Source organism: Pteropus alecto, unplaced genomic scaffold (assembly GCF_000325575.1).
Source record: "Pteropus alecto unplaced genomic scaffold, ASM32557v1 scaffold81, whole genome shotgun sequence".
NCBI classification, from domain to species: Eukaryota; Metazoa; Chordata; class Mammalia; order Chiroptera; family Pteropodidae; genus Pteropus; species Pteropus alecto.
The window spans coordinates 20,525,258-20,549,107 of NW_006433378.1; the positions used below are offsets into that span (position 1 = coordinate 20,525,258).

At 44.1% G+C, this 23,850-nt stretch overlaps 1 protein-coding gene across 1 annotated transcript in view; it reads right to left on the reverse strand.

Annotated features, from left to right (window-relative positions):
- Positions 1–1,053: 1,053 nt before the first annotated feature.
- Positions 1,054–23,850, reverse strand: part of TIAM1 (T cell lymphoma invasion and metastasis 1) — a 327,269-nt gene continuing 304,472 nt past the window's right edge. The window contains 9 exon segments of the mRNA XM_015586534.2: positions 1,054–3,535; positions 7,206–7,378; positions 9,227–9,314; positions 11,715–11,817; positions 12,382–12,440; positions 15,410–15,518; positions 21,150–21,268; positions 21,359–21,411; positions 21,413–21,530. Coding sequence (XP_015442020.1) covers positions 3,066–3,535; positions 7,206–7,378; positions 9,227–9,314; positions 11,715–11,817; positions 12,382–12,440; positions 15,410–15,518; positions 21,150–21,268; positions 21,359–21,411; positions 21,413–21,530 — 1,292 coding nt within the window. The 3' untranslated portion in view covers positions 1,054–3,065.

The window sequence follows — 23,850 nt, forward strand, 5'->3', positions numbered from 1 at the left end:
GGTTCGCATTTCTAACAAGCTCTGGTGCTGATGCTGTTGGTCCATGAACCACACTGAGAGCAAATAGCTAAGAGGATTCTTCTAGCCGGTTCACCTGGAAGGCAGGTGTGGGTGGAATAAGCTGACTGCATGAGGCTTGCAAGGGACTGAAAAGTAAAATCAGGACTGGAAGGGAGGGGTAAGGCACCCGGGACTGAACTTACCTTTTGCGTGTGATTCTCTGGGAGACCCAGGCAGTGAGACACCTCGTAACCAAATGTGGAGGCAGACCCTGGGTTCAAGAGCTCACCCAGCCAGGCCGGTCTACGCTCTGCACTTCACCCCAATACCTCGGCCTGGCACCCCTCAGCCTGCTCCCACCAGGAGGGGGCAGGAAACTGGAATCTAGTGCTCGGTGTGGGCACAGATCCCTAGTTTGTGCCATGTTCTCTTTTCCAAATCAGTAGACCAAGATGCCAAGCAACTTGAATGCCTTTTTTGGTGTATGTGTGGTTGAAACTTCAAGCTCTAATAGAAAGATAAATGTCATGTGATCTCACTTATATGTGGAATCTAAAAACAAAAACATCTGAGCTCAGGGGTATAGAGAACAGATTGGCGGTTGCCTGAGGCAGTGGGTGGGGGATGGGTAAAATGGGTGAAGGGATCTAAAGGTATGAATCTCCAGTTAAAAACTGAATTAAGTCATGGGGATGTAATGTATAGCATGGCGGCTATAGTTAATACTGTGTTTGCATATTTGAAAGTGGCTGCTAGGAGAGCGGATCTTAAATGTTCTCATCACAAGAAAAAAGTTTTGTAACTATGTGTGGTGATAGATGTTAACCGGGCTATTGTGATAATTTTGCAGTATATAAAGTATCGAGTCATTATGCCATACACCTGAAACTAATATGTCAATTATACTTCAATAAAAAATAAATTAAAAAAAAAACTGACTTCTGCTAAGTCAGTTTTTCCCTTGATGATCATAATTTGGGGGACAGGGAGCAATCCCAGGAATTATCTCCCACTAATAGCTCCTATCCATCCTCCCATTCGAAAAGGCACAGACACTTTTCAATATTTTTATTGTTTGACAGGCATTTACAACGTTCCATTCATAGACCTAAAAACATAAAAATAGACCTTCTTTCAGCTTATAAAAGAAATATATAAGAACTTTTGACATAGACACGTCATGACCTTATGTACAAGAGACAATGGCACCCTCTGCTAGCACAAGACTTTCCAGCATTTTCTGACGGACCCGCGGCACTGGGACTAAGTAAATGTGACACTGAGGAGCCTCAGCTTTCCATCCGGACACAATCGAACTGGAGATGATATGGAACAATGCAGTGATACAAAGGGTATAGAAACCATTCTAAAGCTTTTTAAGAAAATCAGAAGATATAGCAAAAATTTAATAGAATAAAACTTTCAAAAGATCAAGCTCAAAGCCCTGGAAACCCGAAAGGGGGCGGGAAGAGAGGGCAGGAAAGCGGGTGAAGCAAGCAGGGGCACAGAGCATGATGTTCTGAACTCTCTATTGTCTGGAAATATAAAGTCATAACTGATTTTTATAAAATATAATTCCTAAAGCTACTATAAAATTCAGGTCTTTAAAGTACCTACTGATGTGTCAAACACCAAATAGATATTTTCCCCAAAAAGAAAGTTTTCATATTATTTAAACCCTTCTTAGGAGGTGGACATTGTGAAATGGGAAAAGAAAAAAAAAAAAAAAAAAAAAGCTATAAACCTTTTTTTAAAAAATTAAATTGAAAGTGCTTTAACTTGTTTTTGCTCTCCCATTTGGAACTCTGTTTAGATGTTAGGTTTTTAGCATGTTTACCCTGTTTCATTGGCATGAAGAACGTGTTCTAAACATAAGACATGTTTTTGAAGAGGTTGTTTTGTTAGGAGGTTTGGTTATGGACTGTCAGGGAAGGCGTAGGTAATCTATGAATGAAGATGCAACTCTGATAAGAAAACCAATGGTCACCATAGCAACCCCATGAGAAGGAGTCTCCCGTCCCCCTCCATATGCGACACACACACGCACACACACGAACGCACACACACTGCCTCTTCGGGTGTCGTGTTTAATTCCACCAAGCTCCCATCTCAAATAGAGGTTCAAACCTTTAAAAAAAAAAAATCTGTTTCTTGGGAAAAAAAGTTTCTCCTAAGTGTGGGCATCTTGTAGGCCTTTCATATATAAATATAAAATCACCATGCCTTACTCTCTCTGTAAAAGGTAAAATCCTCATTTTTAGACTCAGAATTACATCAACACTGTAAAATTCTCATCTGTTTGTGCCCCTGCATCTCAGGTAAAATACAAAAAAATAGCATTTAGTTTTTTTTTTTTTTCCAAGTGATAAATTTGGATCTCTTTTCAAAGAGTTTGGCATCTTTATAACTCTATGCAAAACTAGAACTTCCAAACACTGACATCAAGTGAGACCAGCCACAGACCAAAACAGAAGAGAAAAAAAAAAAAAAAGGGCTCATCGAAACATAAATCTCCACCCTGGACTCACACATCCTTAAAATACACAGATATTCTCAGACATTTACGAAGGAAAGGAGGAAGAACACTGCAAGCTGTACAGTTGCTTTGTTTTGCGTGTGAAGTCGTGTTTTCCCAACTCAAAGATGGCTCTGGATTGATTTCAGACAGAGCGATCTTTATTACTGTCCCTTGCTGTGCTATTCCTTAAACTCATCTGTTGTACATACTTAAACTCCTGGGGTAACCTGCTTTCCAGTGCTATAGAATCTTTTTTTTTTTTTTTTTTAATTCTTCGGGCCCTGATTGAGAATAAATAAAAGCCCTTAGTCATGTACAGAAGATAGGACTCGAGCTGATGTGAGGTTCTGAACAATCCCTTCTGATGTCGTTAGAATGATGAAGTTGGGTGACTACGATGGCTTCAGAGCAACGTCAGCTGCCAAGACTGTGTGCAAGAGTGCGACCTACGGGACGTGCTCCTCCTCGAGGGCGCGGGACCGGGGCAGAGTGAGGGCGGGGCGGGGAAAGTATCTACACACGCTCTAGGGGGAAGTGACGCCGTCAGTCAGATCTCCGTGTTCAGTTTCCTGGACGAGGCAAAGTCTTCACGCCTAACCCAAATGACTTCCTCGCTTGTGCTCTCCAGGCCGCCACTGATGCCCGACAGGGCAGCTTGCTTCTTGAGCTGCGTCATGCGGGACGCGTGACTGTCCCGGGGTTTCCGGCCTCTCTCCCGCTGACCGATGGAGGCGGCCTGAAGCCGCTCCTGCAGCTCTCTGTCCACGTCGGCGCCCTTCACGGACTCACAGAACTCATCATCGTCACTGAGGATGTCTGTCTCCTTGATGTCGTCTTGCTCCTCATACTGAGCAAGATCGAACTGTTCCTCTACCCATCGGTCAGTGTCCCCGCCACCGGGGGGCTGCTGGGACTCTTTCTCCGGGCTGCTGGCGGAGATGGCATCAGAATCAATGGTAAACCTGTTTCGGGCCAGTCGCCGCCTCCTTCTCCCCAGAGACTTGCTTGGGGCGGACACTGCACACACACACAAAAATATAAAAATAAAACCCCCACGTGCTTTACATGAGATGAAAATCCAGAGAGCAAAGCAAAGAAACACTAAACGGTACGGCTTGATATTATTCGGGGCTTAAAGTCCAGACTTCACCAGTCTGCCTCGGAGTCTCTGCCTCACACCGCTGCCTGGACTTAGAGGACGTCCTAGCACTGGACCGAAGGGCAAGGGGAGACAGAGGGACGCAGGGGAAAAGGGAGTTCGACTCCCTCCGAAATAATCCATTTCTCTACCTGTGCACCTGGGAGGCAGGTGATGCTGATGCCTGCTGCTCTCATGTCGACCCCTGACCTTGGCATCAGTCAGTGCCCTTAAACCTGACGACGCCCCGTGCGTGGCGCAGGGCTCCGAGGATCCCCGGGGCAGTCATTGAGCTGGAATGGGACTTTAGTAAGGGGTGGGGGGTGCTTCTAGAGTCTCGCTGTCTTTGCAGAAATCACTATAATATCTCAAGGAGGCAGAAGCCCTGGTCTGAGTTATCTTGCTCTCTGGGAAAATAAAGGTAGCATTCCTTGAGGATCTGCAGTTGGAGGAAGGGCACAGCATCCCTCTTAAAGAGACTGCAGAAAAGAGGGGCTCTCAGAGACAGAGTCTCCAGTTAGTTCCCTGTCCTCGTTCTGACAACCCCCATATGAACCGTGAGGCTAAGCAAATGGGCTTAATCTACCAGACTGTTCTCTATCTCACCGATTTCGCTTCTAAAAAGCAATTAAAATATCAGTGCGTGAGTGGGATGAAAACTAAATCATATATGACGCCCAGGCGGCCGATCAAAAAAGTGCTGTATGAAGTGACAAACGGTTAAGAAAAACAAATCTTTGAATCCATTCTTTCATCCTACCGCCCTCTAGGAAGCCAGATTTATTAAAAACAAACAAATAAACAGAAGACGGCACCCAATCAATCATACAAACAATCCCACCACACACACATACACAAAAGACAGCTGCCATGGAAACACAGCTGCTTCACTGCTAGTGAAGTAGCTGCCGCATTACAGACGAGAAGGTGAGACGCAACACAGCTCATGGAGGGCAAGAGCCTCAACACCAAGGTGAGACGCAACACAGCCCACGGAGGGCAAGAGCCTCAACACCAACTGAGAGCTGCGTCCCTAAAACCTAAGCCCTAACCGTTAAAATTGCTTCAGTGCCACTGAAAGATGACTATTCTGCCCAACGTAGCCTTGACTTCAAATACAGAAGGCACGAGGTCAAGGAGCTGGACAATGGGCTGACCTGGCTCCAGTTCCAGCCATCCTCTCCCCCGAATCCCTGTGCTCCCTTCCATCATCGTTCCTAAGTGTTCTACCATCTTAAAACATGGAACAAATGGACATCACATTCATTCCAGGAGGGGAATAAAACCCATTTCCAGGGGGGCAGGGAATGGAAAAAAGGAATAACCAACTACTATTGGGAAGAAGTGATTTTTTTTTCTCAATGCCTTCATAATGGAGCCAGACTGTCTCCATCACTATATTTGAACTCCCTCAATTCAATATTGGGCCATTGGAAATATTTGTCGATGCTCTGCATGCTGAAGTATTAGAGGCGAAGTGTGCTAATGTCTGCTTCTTTGAAATGTGTCAAAAATAAGATGAGTCGATGGATGAGAGATGGATAGGTATGCGATCATGAGGATATAGAAAAATACTGACAATTGATGGTGGGTATGAATGTGCAATTCTCTCGGCTGTTCTACATGTCTGAAAATTTTCATAAAATGTGGGAATGAAAAATTTTTCAGTTGGTTATTGGCAGATATACAGTACTTCTGGACTATATTCAGAGCTATAATTATTGAGACAGGATGTCCGGCTTTACTGTGCTATTCAAACAGAACAGAGGGAGAAATAAACTACCTGCGTAGCCATGATGATGCATAATGAAACATGAGTCTCTATCCTTTATTAAAAGGATACTTAATAACCCAGCCAGCCTTATGGAGTTCAGAGAGACTATGATTTGAGCATTTCCAGGGTTCACCGTTTAGACTGACCGGCTAGTGCTGTGCTTACCCACTCACACACCATTTTTAAATCAACTAACATGCAGGTCCTGATGATAGCGAAGAGCTTCAAAAGTAGAAAGATAGAGACTTTCTTCAGCCAAAAATCAGCCATCAGACAGAAAATCTTCCAATCAGCCAAAGCCCACAGGCTCTGACATCAAGGCTGTCCACTGGAATTCATGATGATGTGTAGGGTGTGGGCTGGTCATGTTTTCTTTCTACAAGGGATCCCAACGGGACAACTTTTGAGTGTCCCAGAGACTCAAAGGGCTTAGTTTCAAAGTAAATGCAGCTCTGAATTTAGGTTCATTGATTAACAACCGAAAGTTGGCCAAGGACAGATGGGGGTTCCTGAGGTTGGAACACGGTCCCAGTCCTAATTAAACATTCTCTGGCAAAGGAAAGGAGAAGGTGAGACAATTCCAAGGTGAAGTTCTCTACTGTGAGCTAGAAAGGGATCAGAGAAGCTTTCTACACAAGGACTCTGTGAGAAATCGGGGATATAGAGGTTTGCATCGCTCTTAGGATATTTTGGAGAACCCCATAGAGTGCTGGGTGTTCACCACCCTAGGTTTTCAATAAAACACTTATCAATTGATCGGAGGAAGAATAGATTCAGGATAACTAACCCTCTAACATCAGTTAAACTTAAGGTGCTTACAGACTGTAATATCCCATGTCAAGCTATGTAGGTTGCGTCTGTGGAAACCTTCAACCATTCGCACGGCTACCTGAGCCTCGTCCACCGGTGGAAAGGCAACTGGGACAAAGTTCATAACCTTTTTGGCAAACGCGAAGGAAGCTTATTTCACTGGACTCTCCCCTGCAAAATTCTAGGCTGGCTCTTAAGAAAGGAATGAGTATCTCGATGTCATTAATACCTACGTGTTATAGAAATATCTTTCTTCCTGGATATGTGTTACTGTCATTATAGGTAGTAGTATTAATCTTCCTTCCTCACTGCTCCAAGGTGATGATTCTAGCCCTAAAAGAATATTTACTCTGGGGTCATTTAAGCTCTAGATTGTTTTTTTCCGAGAGCAGCTGAAGGCTTGCCCAAATTAACACTGAAGCTGAAAATAAAGTTGCAGGCACAAGGCAAGGGTAGAAATCTGATATGCCATCTGGTCTACCAAACATGGAATCTTTACTGAGAACAAGCATCGCTGAGTTTCCGAACTATAAAGCCACCGTGTTCTCAGAAGGATGGGCCGCGACCTTGCTGAGACATGACATACTGCTTTTTGCTCGACAAAGCTGGCTGTCATGCAAAGCAGTGACTCTCATTCCTCAAGCCGGCTGAGACAGCCCCTCCAGAAGGAGAAGGTACTCGGCTCCCGGCTTGGCGAACGAGAGAGGAGCTCACCAGCCAGGAGGAGGAGGGCAGCGAAGGGAAAGCTGGAGGGAGGACAAGACGGGTAAACCAAGCGTGGGTCCCCAGGGAGCCACCGGGAAAGAGGCCAGGGTCAAGGAACCTCATACCAGGGAAGACCCGTACCCCACTGTTAGCTCCAAAGGCCACATCTAAACCCTGCTCAACAAGGATTTTGAGCTCACTCAAGCCCTACAGCGGACTGGGGGTGACGGGGATCTTGAATGTCTGAATCCCCACAGTACCTGCCCTGCTCATGGCTGGCCTGGCCCCTTTGAGCGCACATAATCTTTTTCCTCCAAAAGGGACATATTGCTGGGACGAGGGAAGGCTTTCGGTTTTCAGGAGCTGTCTTCTGTGCTTATCACGGAGGATCGAATGCACAGCCTTCAGGAAATCCTTTCGGTTCTCTGGGGAGCTATGAAAAGAAGATTTATACACGTTAAGGAAACAGTGCTTAGCATACGGGGAACTTCTGATGTTATCAGGTGCACCTAAGCAAATATCCCCGAGGACCAAACATTAAAGACAGAAGCCAGATTCCCAGTTCTGGGCTGAGCTGTGTCTTCATCGCTGGGGACAGAACACAGGTATGCCTGTCCCTTTATGCTTCAGAATTCTCTCCTGCAGCCAACTTGGGACGACAAAGTGGTCCACTAATAAACAGGTGGACCAATAGATGAATTTTGCACCAAGAAGTTGCCAAATTCTGCTCTTGGTACGTAAGGCAGAGCTTTTCATTCTAAAATGTTTTTACAGACAAATGAACCATAGATCCTTACAGCTCTATAGAGCACCCAAAGACCAATGTCCCAACATCTTTAGTTTCCTCTAGAGTTGGCCTTCTGTTAAAGATCAACTCCTCTTACAAGACATTTCAACATGTAAATATTAATGCTACATTTTTAAGAAAACAGAAATCTTCTCGAACCCTAATTCTCGAAGTAAAAAATACTTTGTAGGTTAAGAATTGTTTTTCTTAGTAACATTCTCAGTATTTCTTCCCAGGTTAAGTTTCACCTGGTATTTCTTATTAACAAAGAATACGGCATCTCTAGGCGTCCGCTCACTGGACTCCGTGGATTTTACCAACAAAATCACAAGTAGATTCACCTATAGATGGTAAAGATGCTGCTCGAACGAGATGTAGATTATTTGAAAAAAAAAAAACTTTCAATTCTAGTCCCAAACGCTCCCTGGGATCTGCCCGTTGTTGATCTCTGTCACCCAATAAGATCGGTGATATAGAAACATAAAACATGGGATTTGAAGCCAAACCCACGTGAGTTTGAACTCAGTGTTCATTTGCCATAATATAAGGTCTTAGGCAAAGTAGCCTCTATGAGCCTTGGTTCCCCATTGGTAAAATGGGATCACAGCAGTACCACAGTCTGACTAAATGAAATAATGCATTAAGGTGCTTAGCGTAGCTCACAGTTGGTAAATATGCCTTCTTATTACAATAGCAATATCATTATCAAATACTGTAATCATCATCATATTAATTCTGTTTTGTGGGCAACCCACAGCATACTACTCCCACAGTGTAGGGTATTGGGTAAGTACCAAGGAAATTACTGAATACCTAAGATTCAATTAAAGTATAAATGAGTGTAGATCATATCAGAATGCCGCCCATTGGGATCATCTCTCTTGACATTTTTAGGCAGAAACAAAAGAGAGAGAAAGAGAGAGGGAAAGAACAAGAAGAAATAAGTAGAAGCCCACACTGTAAGTTTAGCTTCCACTCAAGATCCGCAGATGAAACCGAGCAACCTGCACCAACCTCCCTACATTGATGTTTCTGTACGTGATGAGTAATCCTGGTGACACCTGCACACACTCTCACCTCCTCCCCGTTGACTCTCCATCAGCTGCATCTCAGAGATGCTACAGTTTAAACAAACAACATATCCAAACACCGAAACAAAATATTATAAGACGACAACTTCCTTCTAATCTACCGAATGTAAACATGGGAAGAAAGCCCACATTTGATCATTGAATATATTTGAAAATTCCTATTTCCTTTTAGAAAGATATTGAATTAACCAGATTACTGTCTATATTCTAGTAAAATTAGTTTAAGGTATCCAATTAATGTCATTTAATGTGTTCAATAATTTCTCAAATGTATAAGCAAAAGCATGGAGTCTAGAGATGCCCAGGCTGGTCTGCAGAACCCAGAGCGGGTTGGGAGACACCAAGCGCAGTCACATTCTTCCCCCTGAGTGGCTCGGTCTTCACATCACGGCCCCAGGCTCACCTGCAGCACAGGTGGAAGACTCTCTCCGGCCTCCCTTCCGACTCTGATTTTACATGGACAATTTCACACACGGTATTTGCTTCTGCATCTAGGCAAAGTAAACCAAGCATAAATTAGGGTATGTTTCCAAGAGATCGATTCACATTTTTACAAAAGCATCTTCCATGCTTCGGTATAAGATCACATTGTGCAGAGCAGCATAGGACCAAAGGAAGTTGGCCACGACCCCGTGATCCGAAGAAGACCAAGTATTCGAAAGCTTAACGAGTGCTAAGGAAAAGAATGCTCGGAAAATTTCCAGTTGCAACCATCTCCTTCTAGATGGTCTACAAGGATAATCATTGATCGCAGAACTGACCCTTCCAGGTGCACGGCCTATTTAGCTGAATTATTTCAATGAAGCGATTAGCTGTTTTGGCACCTGTGGGACTAGACAGAACCCAGGATTCCAGTGCAGATGTCACCAGGCTGGTGATAAAAAGAGGCAGACCCTCATCTTCTGTGGGGGGACCCCTTCCCGGGAATGACCGGGTCCAGTGCTTTGGACTGTACCAGGTCCAAATGGGGCTTCTCTTTCTCAGCCCTGCCTCGGTGCCCACTCTGTGTGAACCAAAAATGGTATGATGAGAAGGTAAGAAAGATTTACATTTTAAGGTAATTTCTAAGTCTTGTAATAGCTGGCTTGCAACCCCATATTATTATTTTATAAGCCTTGCAACGTGTATCATTTGAAGTTATGAATAAAGTGTTTGTGGGAGATCATTTATGACAAATACCATGACTGCACCTTGTGAAGTCTCATCCTTGTCCAGTGTGTTCAGAATCCGTCACAAACCCTCATTGTGCCGCATTATTCAACCCCAACCAGGACCCAAAAGTGTCATGAGCTCTTCCAAACTAAGATAAAAATCTAGACATTCCATGTTCTGATTCTCAATACAATCCACTGAAATGTATTTCACAGTGAGGGACATGCTGGCTAGTGTTTACAACTCCATTAAAATAGGGTTTTATCTTGATGGTTTCAAATTTAATTGAAAAATAAACGGTGAGAATGGAATGTCACGCCACAACTATGGCTTTGTTTTAAAAATGTAATGTCTTGAGGTATTTATTTAGGCTCCAATGAAGGCAAAATTCCTGGCTGAGAACCTGCAGCAATTTGCTATAAACATACGCTTTCCTCATTTATAAATATATGAACTAGATAATTTACAGCCTAAGACTGCAAAGTTAGACAACACTGATATTTAAGTGCCAAAGCCTCAAAGTTTTATCACAGCTCTTTGCAGACCTCCAATCTATGGATCCCCGCAAATTCACACGTACATCAATTTTATAAATCAAATCACTGGTAAAAAGGCACCAGGGTAAATTTCTGCCCTGGAAGGTGAGATAGAAACCTTCTTAAGTCAAATGATCATCCTAAATACGTTTATCCAACGTGGTATTTGCATTTGAGGTTTTCTACTGCACAAGGTGTAACAACTGTGAAGGAAGATGCACTTAATTTAATTTGGGTGAGTCATCGAAGGTTCATAAAATATTACAGGAGGTTTTTCCCCATCACATAGGGGAAGTGGGTTTTATGAGGATCGTAGATGTAGAAACAAGTGGAAACAGGAAAACGATGAGCCACATCAACAGGACACTGAGAACTTAACGCTCCCATCAGGAGCATGAAGTAGGAGTGCAGATCCTCCGTGCACCTGACACTTCCATGGCGTCTCTCTACTCCCAGACACCTGCAGCTGCTGTCCAAGTGGGACAGGAAGTAGGTGTGGCCTGAAAGTTTCTACTTGGCCCCCAAACGTGCCCCTTCCAGGATAGGTCCAGGAGAGCCACTCCTGGTAGTTCCTCCCTAGATCAGCCTCAAATTAAGCCCTGGGTGGGGCCTCTGAGTCAGTCAATACCCTGTTGATGTTCACTTCTCATATGCTTAAAGCATCATCTAGTTTTGAGTATGTTCGTTGCTATCCAAGAACTCACTTCACTGCTATTTGGACCACAGGAAAAGAACTGACATTTCACAGTCTTCACACCGATACAAAGATTTATAATCTATCAGAAAGAAAAATGTATTCAGTGGCTTTTTTGTGCTTTGGTCTTTTCAGGTCTTTCAGTTAAAAGGCAAGTCAGTGGGCTTCTGTCTGCTTGTGGGCTTCAAGGATTCTTTCCAGGAGACTCATCACTACTCAGGTATTAGTCCCTAATACTATTAATTAATATAAATAACAGAGTGACTGGAATTCCTTGGAACAATACGGAAGGCATTACATCCATTCACTCCGTTCATTCATTCACTCACTTCCTCTCATACAAATATTTAATAAATGGTGGGGCAAATAAGAGGCAATGGACAGATGGAGGGAAAAGAGAGGTAAGGAGCGGAGAAAAAAGATGGTATGGTGGTTAGACCAAGAGCGTGGATTCAGAAAAACAATTCACACACACAGGAGACGCACGTACCCAGCCGTTCAGAGTTTACCTGCACTTGCTAAAGCTCGAACCTGCAGAGCTTCGGTAGGGATCATATGCCGAAATCGGAAAGGGTCCCACTCCTCATAAATTGAAAGCCTGTGAGATCCTACCTGTAGGAAGAGAAGGAACCAGGTGCATGAGAACGGTCTGCTCTAGCCGGTGCTAGTCAGACGCCCCACCCTTCTCTAAACCAGTGACACTGGGACCCAGTTCTTGTGCGGAGGACCTGGACCGTGTGTGTACTTTTACTCATCCAGTAGAAAGCAAGAGGCCATGTGATAAGTATGCTGAGGGGTGCAAACATGTTTGCTAACCAAATCCAGGTAAAGGAGAGACACAGTAAAGAGAAGAGGGATCTCAAAACAAGAAGAGGGGCAGGAAGAACGGGAAGAGAAAAAAAATAGTGTTAAGAAGGTTCTAGCCATGGCAGACCCAACAGTATTCACTTCCATGCTCTAAACGTGAGCCTGCCTGAAAGAAGGCAGGTCAGGCCATTTCCTCGAGTTCTTAGCAACACTTGAAAAAAAAAAAAAAAAGAAAGAAACAGAAAAAGAAAAAAATCATAAAAGGCTAATGACTGACGAAGGGGCAGACTTATGATTATGCCGCTAAAACAGAGAAGCAGATAGAAAGGGAGATTCTTTCAAACTGTGGGGTGAAATGCGAAGTCTTACAAGTTTCTTCTTCTGTTTGGAGCCATCTTTATACACAAGGACCACAGCAGTTTTGAAGACTGGAAAAAAGTAAAATAAAAGCGGTTATGGCAAATAAAGACCGGGGTTTCCCCCTAAACTTCAATACCCTGTGGTAATAAACACTAGTTATGAAGAGACAGCAGCAACCCAGCTACCAACTCCCACTCCACCTTCCACTCACTCGTCACGTCTGCGAAACTCAAAAGCCTGAGACAAATTTCCCAGATTCAGAATAAACACAGCCACCTAAATAGATGGAAATAAACGCCCCCTCTCCCACGGAAACTTCTGGGTCACATATGAGACTTTGACTAGGGTGTCATTTTAAAAATAAATTTTGAAAATAAAACGATAACCTAGTTTAAAATTTCAGCTGATAACATTTAACAAAAACGTACTAGTTCGGCAGCTGGAGAAATAATATACAAACACCTTTAACGATAATAATACAATTGTTTAAGGTGATGTATAGCTATGTCCATTAAGCTAATATTACACACACGGTGCTCATAATTCAGGAAATTTATAGTTTATTGTTCTTCATAATTGGTTTATGAAGTAGAATGTAATTCTGCTTCTTCCAAACAGGCTGAATCACAGAAAACTCTATAGAAGCAGGAAGTGCGGAGCGTTATTCTTATATTCTTGGTGGAGTGGGGAGATACGATGGAGTTAAGCATAATCTTCCATACAAATCTTTAAATAATACCACAAATGCTCGACACCGAGTGATTCTGACTCCTCCTGGGGAAGAAGGACCTGGTGCCCACAGGGATGTGAGGGTGACTCCAGCCCATCCTTGGTTGTCCGTGAGAAGGTCTCTGTTTCTCTTCACACTCTGACCCTAAGGCACAGCTAGGACTCATAGGGGACATGCCTGGTGTGCCAGACACAGAATTACAAGGGAATAAAGGTCCAGAGAATTCTCAGAGATGGGCCCCCAGGCCCTCTGGAGACAAAACCAAAGTACTTGGGTCATTTTCTATCCTACTTAGGATGGCGCAGTCTCCCCTCCATGCACCGTCGCCCTAAATCTCCACTGCAGGAAAATAAGCTTGACGATACAAAGGAGCTGGCTCCAGGCACTGTGTCTGGACTGCCCCTAGCCCGTCACACCTCACAACCACAACTCAATGGCACGGTGGCTGTGGCTCTAAGAAGGCTACTAGTCTGCCTCAGGTCACCCCAACTTCAGCCACGCTGGGTCACAGTGGTGGGGCCAGAGTGAATCTCCACCTGGACTATGCACACCTCTGCCACCCCCGTAATCCCACCTTGATCTTCGAGGGCTATTCTTCACTCAATTGACTTCGGGGTTGCCTCATCCCTTTAGACATGGCCTTGATCTCCAGAACTCCTGACTACCTTCGCCAGCCTGAAGCACACTCTCTACACCCCGAAAGGTGAACATCTAACACCCTTCAAGGCGGAAGCCCAGATAAGTTATTTCTTTTTTTCTTTTAAAGGTGATGATCATCAACATTCTGTACACACGAGCCATCCTGTGACTAAGACATCAAGGTGCTGCGTTGGCAGCGCGTCAACTTCGGTCTCAGAAGAAAGTTGCACTATTTCCTGAGATTAGAGGTCGATGGTTTGGGTCACTTACTTCAGAATCCCATATCCCATAAAGGACCTACCAGGAAGCGTCAGAGAGCTCCCGGACTTCTCCGAGAAGAAAATGCAATATAAAAAACACAACTGGTAACGAGGAAAAGAAAACAAATAATATTCCTCATCACCACAAACACCCACCCCTATTAAAAACTACCACCACGTTAAAACATCCCAGTGCTCCTTGGTATAGGATATTTAGTCACATGTTTTTCCTGTACTCGGCTACGTTCCTTTGTTATTTTTAATGAAATGCCATCACCAGCTGCAGCGGCTCTTTGACAATGTAGGGAATCTCACTACATTTATCTACAGAGGCAGAGCCATCTAAGTAGAAAGCCCAATAAATCATTGTATTCTGATTTAATATCACTAAGATGTTCCATTTGGGAATACTCTGTTCATATCATGGAGGAAAAAACTGTGTTCAAGTAAAGAAGCAGTAATCAACACTCTCTCTCCCTTTCTTGCCCCCGACAAATAAGGTAAGGTAAGAGAATGCAAAGATTAGACTTCCTTTATATTATGTTCCTTTATACGTTTCTACCAATGAACCTTCCGAGGAAAGGCTAGGAAAAAACACAACATAAAATGAAAACATGAGCCGTTGATCGTTTTATACTCAGGAACAACAAACACTGCAGGCTACAGGATCATCCACGTTGCAACAAGCCATATCTCCTGAATTACGCACAATGCCCAGAGTGCTAACCCATAGCTTTTGTCTCTCAAAAAGCATATTATAGTACGAACATATGAGCTTTCCAGTTCCAGCAACTGTATCCATCGGAACCGGTTTATTAAAAAAAATCAATCATTCACAAACAGCTCTTCTTTCCCTCAGTATTAGTCACGATGTGACTGAGACGCGCCTCACAACAGATGAGAGCTCCTGGTGCTGCCGTAACAGGTCAGCTGGGAACCGATGTCCCCAACCCCAGCTTCACACAGAGCAGAGTCAGAAGGAAAGTAAGAGTTCTCAGATCTAGGGTCTCAAACAGAAAGTTCTGTCTTGACTTTTCACTTTACTTTTCCTTCGTTTATTATTAATCCATTATTATTAATCCATTTTAGAAAGATATTTAGAGCAGTTGAAAACAAAACAAAACAAAATAAAACACCTCTCCTGCCTCTGTGTTTAGGCCTGGGGTGAACTCAGGCACAGACATTCGCTCTCTCCCATGTTGTTGGGTGGCCAAGTGTAGCCGGAAGGTTGCATTTGGTATTTGTGGCATGTTGGTGGCCATAAAGGAAAGAGCGATTCAGATAACCGTAATTAACTTTGTTTTAATAAACGTGCCTTGGAAAAGAAATGTTATTTTGAAAAAATAAGGCAGCCTCCTACCCCCTCCCCACCCCCACCCCCACCTCCAAATCCCCTTCGGATACATACCAAAGGCTGCCAATTCTGGCTCCTTTTTCCACTTCCCCAGAGAGGCTGGCGGGGTTGGCCATAACACGGTGGTGTGCAAAAGCAGGTCTCCCATGCTCAGATCGGCAACCTGAAAACCGGGCACAAAGCAAAACTTACTGGGCGGTGTGGAAACACTCAGATTTGTATGACATTTTAAAATTCAGCAGGCTGATGTCAATTCTACTTCATGAAAATATTTTCTTTAAAAACACTTGGTCATCTGTTTTTGTTTCCTCTACCCCATATTTGCCTACTAGAATTTCAGTAACCCATGCTCAGATCGGCAACCTGAAAACCGGGCACAAAGCAAAACTTACTGGGCGGTGTGGAAACACTCAGATTTGTATGACATTTTAAAATTCAGCAGGCTGATGTCAATTCTACTTCATGAAAATATTTTCTTTAAAAACACTTGGTCATCTGTTTTTGTTTCCTCTACCCCATATTTGCCTACTAGAATTTCAGTAATAAAGTGGAAAAAAAGGTACAAATCAGAGTTCTGAAATACACATACAGTAAATCTGTCAGAACTGATCTATGAAGTTGGAGACATTTTGTGTTCACAGAGAGTTCCCCAAGGAGAGAGGAATGGCCATCAGAGACAGTGACAAAGATCCACCCCCAGCAAACTGGATGCCTGTGAGTTTAAACCCCCTGGGAGCCAAGGTCTTTCTGAGAAGCAGCTGAATCAATTATTTTCTTCTTCTTCCAACTCATTTTAAAGAAGATTTCACTTTAGAGGAGGAAGAGAAAAGCCCGCTGAGGAGTTTGAAGGCTGCTCTTTAAGAATGTGCAGCGTGAGCTCTGGGACCCTCGGAAATCACGAGGTCTGGTCCCATACCCCTGAAGGTCAAATGCTAAACTGTCTCAGACAGACAAGAGCCACCCAGACAGATGACCCAGAGACTCCGCCCACCGTCCAGGGTTTACGCCTCACAACAGTCAAGTCTGCCTTTCTTACTGCAGTCTTTGGCCCACTTCCAAGCCCATCCAAAGCCCAACCCTCAGCCCCTGACAGCCTCGGGAGGGGTGGGAACATCATGGGTCTCTCTCTGCGCCAGAAGATGAGACTTTGCAACAAGTTCCGTCCCGCCCATTGTAAACGCCACACACTGTTAAGAGGCTCTTCCTCAGACATGCCTCCCCACACCCCCACCCAGTGGCTTCCCAGCTCTACTCCCCTGTGTCCAGACACCACGCCCAAGTCCCTCTGCCTCAAGGCGGCACTCCAAATATTCGAAAACTTGATGTCGAGCTTCTCAAGGAGAAACAGCTCTCGTTTATTCTGCCGCTCGTGATCTGAATGGGCTTCTAGACACAGCAGCAACTGAGCAGTCCTTGGCCAAACACGCTGCCACGTGGCACTGCCCTTTTCATGCCAACAGACCAGGCTACGGTGCTGGAGGTGTGTGGCTCCAGCAGCGCAGAACCCAGCGGTAATGTCACCACTATAATAAATGAGACCATTATAAGAGTAATAATTACCCTAATTATTACTGAGCTATATTATTAATAGTATAGCCAAGGGTAACAAAAAAAAATGTAAGCGATCATATTACTTTGTTTATACGTATGAAGTAACTAGTCAACCAACCCCCGGGACAGTATCAGCTAAGGAACTAGCCAGGCTCTGCCACTTGGACCACACAGAATAATGGTTATACACACAAGTCACATTCCCGGGTATCATCTGGGCCACAGCCTTGGGGGTATGTCTTTAAAAGTAATTAAAAGTCACTAGGGTAGATCATTGTCCAAACTCTACTTTCTCCCGCTAATAGAATTACAGGCACGCCGCGTTATATTGGGCTTGTTTAACAGGCCTTCACAGATACTGCGTTTTTTCACAGATTGCAAGTAAGACCTTCCACTAGCAAAAAGATTATGACTCGCTGAAAGCTCAGATGACAGTAGTGGTTTTTAGCAATAAAGTACTGTTAGTTAACGTATGTACATTGTTTTAATACAGTAGAGTACAGTGTAAACATCTCTTTTATATGCACTGGAAAACCAAAACATTCATGCAACTCGCTTTGCTGCAGAATTCACTTTATTGCGATATCTTCAAAGTATGCCTGCATATATCTGCTTCTTCTGCCATGTGATTTTTCTAGTGCCTCCCACTAGACTAGGCAAAGCCCTGATGACTTTGGGCTTGGCCATGAGCCTTGGCCCGTAGTCTTGGCATAAGAAATTTCCACCAGCCCTCGAGCTGCCACCTTCCAGCCACAGAAAGGACAAGCCCCAGACAGCCACTGCTGCTCCAGCTGGATCCAGAAAGATGAGGTGTGGAGCACACTGAGCCCTAAGCTCTGAAACTCACCGAGAGAAGCCGAAGTTCAGGTGACCTACATGCTAGGTGTGAAATAAATGTTTGCTGTAGTGAACACGGAGATTTTGAGTAGTTTATTACACAGTAAAAACGGGCTGACAGTGCCAGTGCATACGGTTTCTCTCTTTTGACACGTTTCCACAGGACAAATGTGATAAGGGGGTCGGAGCTGCTCCCTCTGGTCAACACCTCTCTGTTGGCCTTTTATCAGTCCCCTTCTGAATCTTCCACCCAAACCCCAAGACTGAGTTCTCCGGAGCAGCCTCTGCCCTAACAAGGACTGGGATGTCCTGCTGAGCTGGATTGTGGGGGCCCTTCATCTAAGGGGGAAACGGACCCTTAGGCTTCGTCTTCTTCTGACTTAAGCGACAGGGATGCTCTGTGTGGTCCAGCCCAACTCCCTAGAATCTAACATGGGGTAGGAAGGTTAAGGCCCCGCTGCATCATACAATGTTCCTGTGCCACCTTTGTCCTCTGTGAACATATCTGCCTTAAGGGACCTCCTGCGGAAAGCTGGCTGAGGACAGGATCAGGTACCCTGTGTCCCTGGAATGTTACCATCTCAATATAGAACTACCATTCCTGGCAGATGCTAATAAAGATTCCTATTCCTGGCTGTTTACAAACTGTTCATAAATCTATTCCAGGGTTTTGCTGGATGTTGCCATTAAGAGGGAACTTACGATAATCAGGAATCACCTTTGTGAAAGCTGACATGACAACTGTCTGCCTAAGTTTCCACGGTTGTTCCGAAATACACTCCGAGAGGTGTTTGGCAGGCCCCCTTCTCCCTGGGGTCTTATTTTTGCGGAATCAAGACCACGTCATTCTTTCCTGTTTGAAGACCATTCTCGAGTAATCAGTTGTCTTCGGTATTATATCACCGGCCCCTTGGGAGGGGTTTATTTCTTTCTTATTCTTCTTATAATGCTAACACGTAATCTCTCTCTCTCTCTTTTTGCTTTCTCTGGCTTCCTTTACAAGCCTTAATTTTTCTGGGCTTTATACATCCTAATACTGAATTAGGACTCTCCTCCTCTTGAATACGGGCACGCAGTCAAACGTCCCGCCTTCCATCTTTTGCAAATTTCTTTTTACAAAAATCTCAGCTCACAAGAGACTACTTTGTATAGCACTCTATCTCTTTGTTCCTCGCTGGAAAGATTTTCTACTTGATTGTCAGAATTTCATTTTAGAGGAAAGGCAGTTTCATCAAAGCCGAATTTCCTTTCATAGTCTCTGACGTTTGAATCATATTCATCGTTTTCTCTAAATTCAACCCACTATCCACATCACCTCCTAGTCTTTAGTATAATGGTCCCTGGCTCTCAAGATCATTAAAACCCAGAAATTAATTTGGCATATAATGAAAAATACAATGAAATATAATGAAAATGTTCATTTCCACAACCCAATAGAATTCACTTCTGTCAAAATGAAATAAACTAAAATACAGAGGAGGAAAAAGTCCTTTGTTGATCAAAAAATGTTTGCAGCATTATTCATAGTACTACAATAAAAGAAGCCAAGAAAATTGCCCAGCGATAGGAATTAAGTAAATCATTGTTCAGCCACACAATACCTTACACAATAATTTAAATAATCCTTTTGAATAATTTAGAATAACATGAATATTGTTATTTTAAGATCAAGGTACAAAACTACTTTCTAAATATAATTATTGAAGCATATACATATATGTAATTTTTTAATCAAAATAAACACCTAAACATTGAAACTGTAGATTGTTCCTCTTGGCCTTTTCCCTTATTTTGCCCTTTTCTTTAATAAGCGTATGTTTTTCTTAATATAAAAGTTTTACAAGAAAATGAGAACTAAATCCAGAAGGAGCACTATCCATCTTTTGTACACACCGGTTGGTTAAATTAACTGCCAAGCAGATCGAGGGCATCCTCTTGCTCTGCTGGTAATATTATGCAGAAAAAGTAAATTGTGTTTCATTGGAAAACTATGCATCCTCTACAGCAGGGGGTCCCTGGTCTGTGCCCTGGTGGGAACCGGGCCGCACAGCAGCAGGTGAGTGGCGGGCAGGTGAGCAAAGCTTCATCTGTATTTGCAGCCGCTCCCCAGCGCCAGCATCACCGCCTCAGCTCCGCCTCAGATCGTCAGGTGTTAGATTCTCATAGGAGCACCGGTCCCTGGTGCCAGAAAGGTTGGGGACCTCTGCTCTACAGCACCCTCTCTCAGGGCATCAGGTTTCAACCATGTACATTGTCCTTAGTTCCTCTGCAACTCTTCGTAAAGTGTAGGTGAAACACAAATGTCAATTCATCCACTCTGGTAGTACTTCCTCCCGCTGTGGAAAAACCAGTTTGTCTCCACTTACAAGTCATCTTGATGTATCTGCACTTCATATATACACCTGTGCTGTTTCGACTTTCCCAATAAATTGTTACACACCTGCCTGGTGCCCTCACATTACAGGAGTAAAATAAATTCCTTCATTTGTGTTAGCTTTTACATCTACATGAGATGTCCTGATTTTACCTCTTTCTGAAAATTATCATTTAACAGTCCAAAATTTTGTTTCACAGAGGACATAAAAATTAAACCTGGATAATAACCCTCTATATCTCCGAAGGTAAGCCTGTTTTCTCTCTCTAGACTAAACAACCAACCTTGGCCCCACCTCCCTTGCCTTTCACCCTCCTAATCACAGCAGAAGTGTTTTTCTTCGTGGTTCTCTCCAGCTTTTCTCCTCTCTTTTTCTTTTTGGAGCCAGAAAGCAAAGCCAAGGACAATACCCCAGGTGAGTCAGAATGTATAGAAGCGCTGAGGATATGTAATTACATATCACGACCCTCCCTCTGATTCATCTCAGCGTTATCGGCACTTTTATTCACATAAGCTCTTTTCAATGACTCAGGCAAAACCTATAGTTCCTTCTAAGTTTTCTTCAGGTGTACCTGTTCTCGTCACTCTTTCTTCTAAGGAAGTTTTAAGGTAGACGTTAAAAAAAGGATTCAGAATCATCGATCAAAACTTTCATTCACTCAACAAATATTTTTTGGTTACCTACTACACGGCAGTTATTATTCTAATCTCTAAGGTTATGGCTTTGGCCTTAAACGGTATTTACAGAAACAGCCCAGGCTACGGTATGGAAGTCACTCTCACACTTAACAAAGAACAAAACCAGAGGTCCTGAGAGCGAAGGGTTGAGAATTAGGATCACGTTTCCTATATTAAAAATAAGTCGCTTGAAGAAAAAGATTCACATTATAGCCTTGGATAAAGGAAAAAAGTTCCACCAACAAAACCAGTATCTTCATAACTATTTTACTTACAAATAACACCTTTTAAAAACAATCTCAAACCGACCCAGCTTTACTGACAGGTGTGCCGCGAGAAGAAAAAGGTCCTTACCTCTTTTTTCTCACCCGTCTGTTCAGCAATCAGCTGGTCAAACACGGCCCCAAACTCTTCGTGGATTTTCTGCATTTCATTGATGTGACTCGCGACCTTGTTCATGGTCTTGATGGCCACTGGAAGAAAAGAGGTCATGGAATGAAAAGGCTACTCGGAGGCTCATGGAGCCGTGAGCCACAGAGACGTGTCAGGGGCCACAGGTTTACCGTCCAGGTGGTAGTGCTCCTCACTCTCCGCATCCGTCAGAGCAAAAAGCTCCTAAAAAAAACTTCAGGATCCTCTGGATGGGTTTGATGAGGTAAGACTCGAGTGTGGACGAATGCTGCTGCTTCGGGTTCTGGGCATCTAAGAACGCCTTGAAAGCCGGGTCTGTCCTGGCTGCGGGAGTTCAAACACAGGTTGTCTGGCGGGACGCCCAAAGGACACCCTTCTCACAATTTCGCTCACTTATTCCGAGGTGACTTTCACAGGACTAAGCGGACAGAGGGTTGCAGGAGGAAAGGAAAAGGGGCTAAGAGAGACAACTGGAAGGGCCTGCTGGATTTATCTGTTTATTTGGGGGGAATAACTGGGTTTGAGTTAAGGAATAACATTGAGTTAAGGGATAACAGGGTTTGTAAAGACCACATGTTTGGATTTTCAAGGGCTGCTCCTGACCTTCCTTATATTAAGATTATCTTATTATTCTGATATTTTGACGTCTAGGGCCTTACAGACCCCAGGGAGACTGCCCTGCCCAGGGACAGCCAATTTCTAGAGACAGTAAAGGACACTTACCTGGGAGCATGCCTTCCAACCAATCCAGTGGCCACCCCCCTACACACGCACACTCTCTTCCATTAGCTGTCACATTCTCAGCCACTACTCCTCTGTTCCAGTCACCCCGGGACCCGACGCCAGACAACTGGGGCGTCCCCTATACGCCCGAGCCCATTGAAATGATTCAAACCAGCCCATAAGCTTGCTTACCCTTACACGCCCATCCCTTCTCTCAGAAACCACGATGAAGGCTCTGCCTAGTCTTCCCCTCGCCCCTTTATCTCCTGACCGACCCTGGGGCCCCACGCATGTCCCTGCACGGCGCTGTGTGACACTCCTCTTGGGAGCTGTAACGAACTATCTCTTCAACGGCAATCGTCTTCTGATCTGCTGACCTGCTATACCTAGTAAGAAGGCACATTTTAAAACACTCCTTACTCTGGTTTTCCTAATCTTTCCGCAACCCGTGGCTGGTAGAACCTCTTTTCGGAAAAGGCAGAAAAGAAAACAAACCCAGCAGCGGCAGCACCTTACAGCTCTGGTGCGTGCAGCCAGGATGGGTGTCCTGGGATCTCCTGCAGTGAGCGCCTTTTAAGGTCTGTTCTATGTTAATCTAGTGCTGCCAGCTGTTAGCATCTGCAGGGCAGGACTGGAGTTCTCTCCGAGGGACCCATGTCTGACCTCGGGTAACTCAGGCAGCACTTTCCTCACCAGCCTGGCTTTTATCTGTGTCCCAGGTGGGCTTAAAAGCAGCGCTGGGGATTCGTGGGTCCTCAGACAAGCAAAGACGGGCCTGCTAGTGGGCACTTCTTTGGAAAGCAGGCCTAGTGCCTTTTAAGTGCAAAGAGGTAGTAGAGGAGAAAACTGAGGTGAGGGCGAAAAACAGGAAGAAGAAAGGACAAGATATCAAAGTGAGCCGACGGCAGGCGTACTTTTTTCCCAAAAGCTCTGATAGAGGTGAAAACTGCATCTCCACCTTCGGCAATCAGGAGTGTGAGCTAAGATCTGATGTCGTAAAAAGGCTCTGCGAAATAGTAAGACGGTTCTTCACACTATCTTTATTCAATTAAGAAAAACAGCAATCGTGGGGTGAAGGCCTCGTAAAGATCACATTTCATCCGTTAAAGCCCCATTAAGAGGAACCAGATTCCATGGGTTCAGCCATGACTCCTCCTTCCAAAGAATAAATCGCAGAGAGAAAGAGAACTGGAAGTCAGGTGACCAAGTGGCCTTTGTGCCAGGGAAGGGAGGCCAGGCCCATGAAGAAGCTATGGCTTCTATGGGACACCTCAAGTCTTGGTCCATACCCTTAAGGAACCTAAGAATTCCCCCTTCCCCACCCAGCAAATCCTCAAGTCCAAAACAATGGTCATGGGCATTTAACCTATCAACTATAGTTTCTGTCAAGGCAAAAGAGGGTATGGTCCTCGGCTCCATGAGCTGCTGGAGTGTCACTCCCGTCCAGCCCGGGTGTGAGTCTGTTAAGAATCACAGACAGGCGCTTTGATTCTCAGACTGTTTTCTTTACCCTCTTGGGACATTTGGCCATTAGAAAAATGTAGGTCACACCTAATGTTTTAAGGGATAGTTTTGAAAGATACGATAATATTTTTCAGGTGCAAAAATATATTCTCGAATTAGGAAAAATCTGCATGGGGCAGCATTTAATCTAATTGTTTAAATATAACACGAATTTCCTTAAGGACTGTAATGGGTGTATCGTTTTACTGTAGCGCAAAGAGCTCTACAAATTATTACATTAAGAATCTCATAACAATTAGCACTCAGCTAAAATGTCACAAGAAACACACACACAGAACTGGATGACCAATATAGCACATGCGAAAACAGACAGCAGGACAAGGACATTCCCAGGTTCCCTTTAAACTTCAGTGCTGAACCAGAACCCTGCTGCATAGACTGTCTCTGCCATAAATAT